Consider the following 2,500-nt stretch of genomic DNA (forward strand, 5'->3'; position numbering starts at 1 on the left):
CCCCATGCTGTATGAACTGTGGAAATAAATTACCATAATTTGACTTAATTGTGGCACAGTAGTGAAGATCAGAAAGGTAATCTGACAGCGTGTGGGTGCCCCATTTTTCATGAGTGTCCACCCCACCCCCCCCCAACACGCATACACACACACACACACACACACACTTATCCTCAGACTGGAACTATTCAGGGAAGACAGGCAGCGATCAGGACTTCAACAGGGGAGCCATTTGAGTGTAACACACAGGCACTCTCAGGCTGGTAGCTATGCTGGGAGGATCACTTGGGGAAGGGTTTGGACGTGGCATGTGCCAGCCGGTTGTTCTAATGGGTTTGGATTTTGATGCGGCACACTGGGACTCAGATAAAGATCCTTCACTCTCACCCTCTTTCCTTTGAGCTTCCCTTTTCTTGCAGAGATTAGGAGGAGATTCAGTTCTTGTGAGTTTTTAAGGAGCTGACATGAGACTCCCCTCATCGGTCTTCTCTGACTCATTCTTTTTATCCCTCTGTCTGTCTCCCTCGCCCTCTCTCTCTCTCTCCCGCCCTCTCTCTCTCTCTCCCTCCCTCTGCCTATCTATCTATCTATCTATCTATCTATCTATCTATCTATCTATCTATCTATCTATCTATCTATCTATCTATCTATCTATCTATCTATCTATCTATCTATCTATCTATCTATCTATCTATCTATCTATCTCACCCACGTTTACAGAGCTTTTTCGAAGGACAGTCTGCACCATGGGACTCCGCTAAGAAAGATGAGAACCGGATGAAGAATCGCTATGGAAACATCATCGCATGTGTGTATTACAGAGCACCGTGCCACAGCATCATTCCCCCCCCCCCCACACCACACCTACATATATGTGCACGTAGAGACTAGTTTAAGTACGGCTGAGGAAGGACCTCTGTCTGTAACGTCCGGTTTCTCTGAAAACTCTGTGTACTTCAATACAGTTTTGAATATCTCTACATCTCTTACTACAGTACACTGCAGTCTAGATAATTAAAACAAAGAAAAAATGTATATATATTTTATGTATGTATTTTATATAGCACTATGGAAACGTCATAGCGTACATATGGAGTGGAGTACAGAATAAACAATAATAAGCTATCGTGCGTGTGTTTGTGAAGTTAACGGTAGTTAATTAAAAAGCTGGGTTAGAGGGCCAAAACACTCTTAGCTACAGTCTCTGGAGTTTGCTGACAGTCGTGTGGTCTGGCTGGTGCTAATGTAGCTTCTCGCTGGCTTTATGTGTGTGTCTCCAGATGATCATTCCCGCGTGCGTCTGCAGAGTCTGGAGGGCGAGCAGAGCTCCGATTACATCAATGCAAATTACGTTGACGTGAGTACAGACAGCAGCCCGCACCTCGCCACACACACACACACACACACACACACACACAATACTCACTCTCAAATGGAAGAGAAATAGGGCAGAATAAGATGCTAGTGCATGAACACACACACACACACACACACACACAACGCAAACACAGACACACACACACACACTTATACACACATACAGAAATAGTGCAGAGGTGGATATCATTGAATACACACATTCGCAAACACACCCATGCACACGCGCACACACACATCCACTTACACACACATACAGAAATAGTGCAGAGGAGGATATCACATATACACATACAAACAGATACACACACACACATACAAACAGACACACACACAGACAACAGACACACACGCACACACACACAATCTTAGAAGAGTACACACTCAACTTGTAGGCACCACAGGCAGAGATACCATTAGAGGCACATTTAAAGAGCTACTGTTCCGTTAACTGCACACTTACAGTGATACACAGGCACACGACACTCGACACTCACATGCACCCATTACGACACGCATACCACGCACACCCGCACCATCCTGGGCCAGAGCCCGAGACGTCATCGTGAGGGGCAGCGGCAGCGTGGATGGAGCAGAGCGGCACGGCGACCCACGCGGGCTGACGTTCAGAAGTGGAATTTAACGTGGAGGAGTCCGGCCAGCGGCTCCCAGATTCCTGCTCAGCTCCGCGTGCCCTTCGCAAGAACCGTAGCCGCGGCGACAGGAAAAGGGACCTAAACACCCCAAAGTTTGGCGATGGATAACAGCAGGGCAGCGCAAGGCTGCTACGGATGCCATGCTGTGTTCTTGGTGCAGACCAGTGCGCTGCCTTGCGTACTTGGAAGCACCCTGCCTTTTATGGTTGTAAACCTCGGGATTGTCTCGCAGGTTGGACTGACAGGACGTGGGCTGGACAGTGAAAAACAAGCTAGTGGACTTTTCCCGCCTTAATGCGGCCATTTGCTAGCTGTGTTTATTAGGGTGCCATAACTGACCTCAGCAGTCTTGAATGCGTAATGCAGTGCGGGGGGGCCACTTTGTAAACGCAGGAGCCTCAGTTATTTATGACTTCTCTTTGTCACACTTGCACCCAAATTCTCTCTCTCTCTCTCTCTCTCTCTCT

General features: G+C 47.6%; 1 protein-coding gene across 1 annotated transcript in view; it reads left to right on the forward strand.

Moving 5' to 3' along the window:
• Positions 1 to 2,500, forward strand: part of LOC113588428 (receptor-type tyrosine-protein phosphatase mu-like) — a 165,326-nt gene that overhangs the window by 130,685 nt on the left and 32,141 nt on the right. The window contains exons 21-22 of the mRNA XM_035528524.1: positions 721 to 808; positions 1,281 to 1,357. Of these exons, the coding sequence (XP_035384417.1) occupies positions 721 to 808; positions 1,281 to 1,357 (165 nt within the window). The remainder of the gene's footprint in view (positions 1 to 720; positions 809 to 1,280; positions 1,358 to 2,500) is intronic.

This window comes from Electrophorus electricus, chromosome 7, assembly GCF_013358815.1.
Source record: "Electrophorus electricus isolate fEleEle1 chromosome 7, fEleEle1.pri, whole genome shotgun sequence".
Taxonomy (NCBI): Eukaryota; Metazoa; Chordata; class Actinopteri; order Gymnotiformes; family Gymnotidae; genus Electrophorus; species Electrophorus electricus.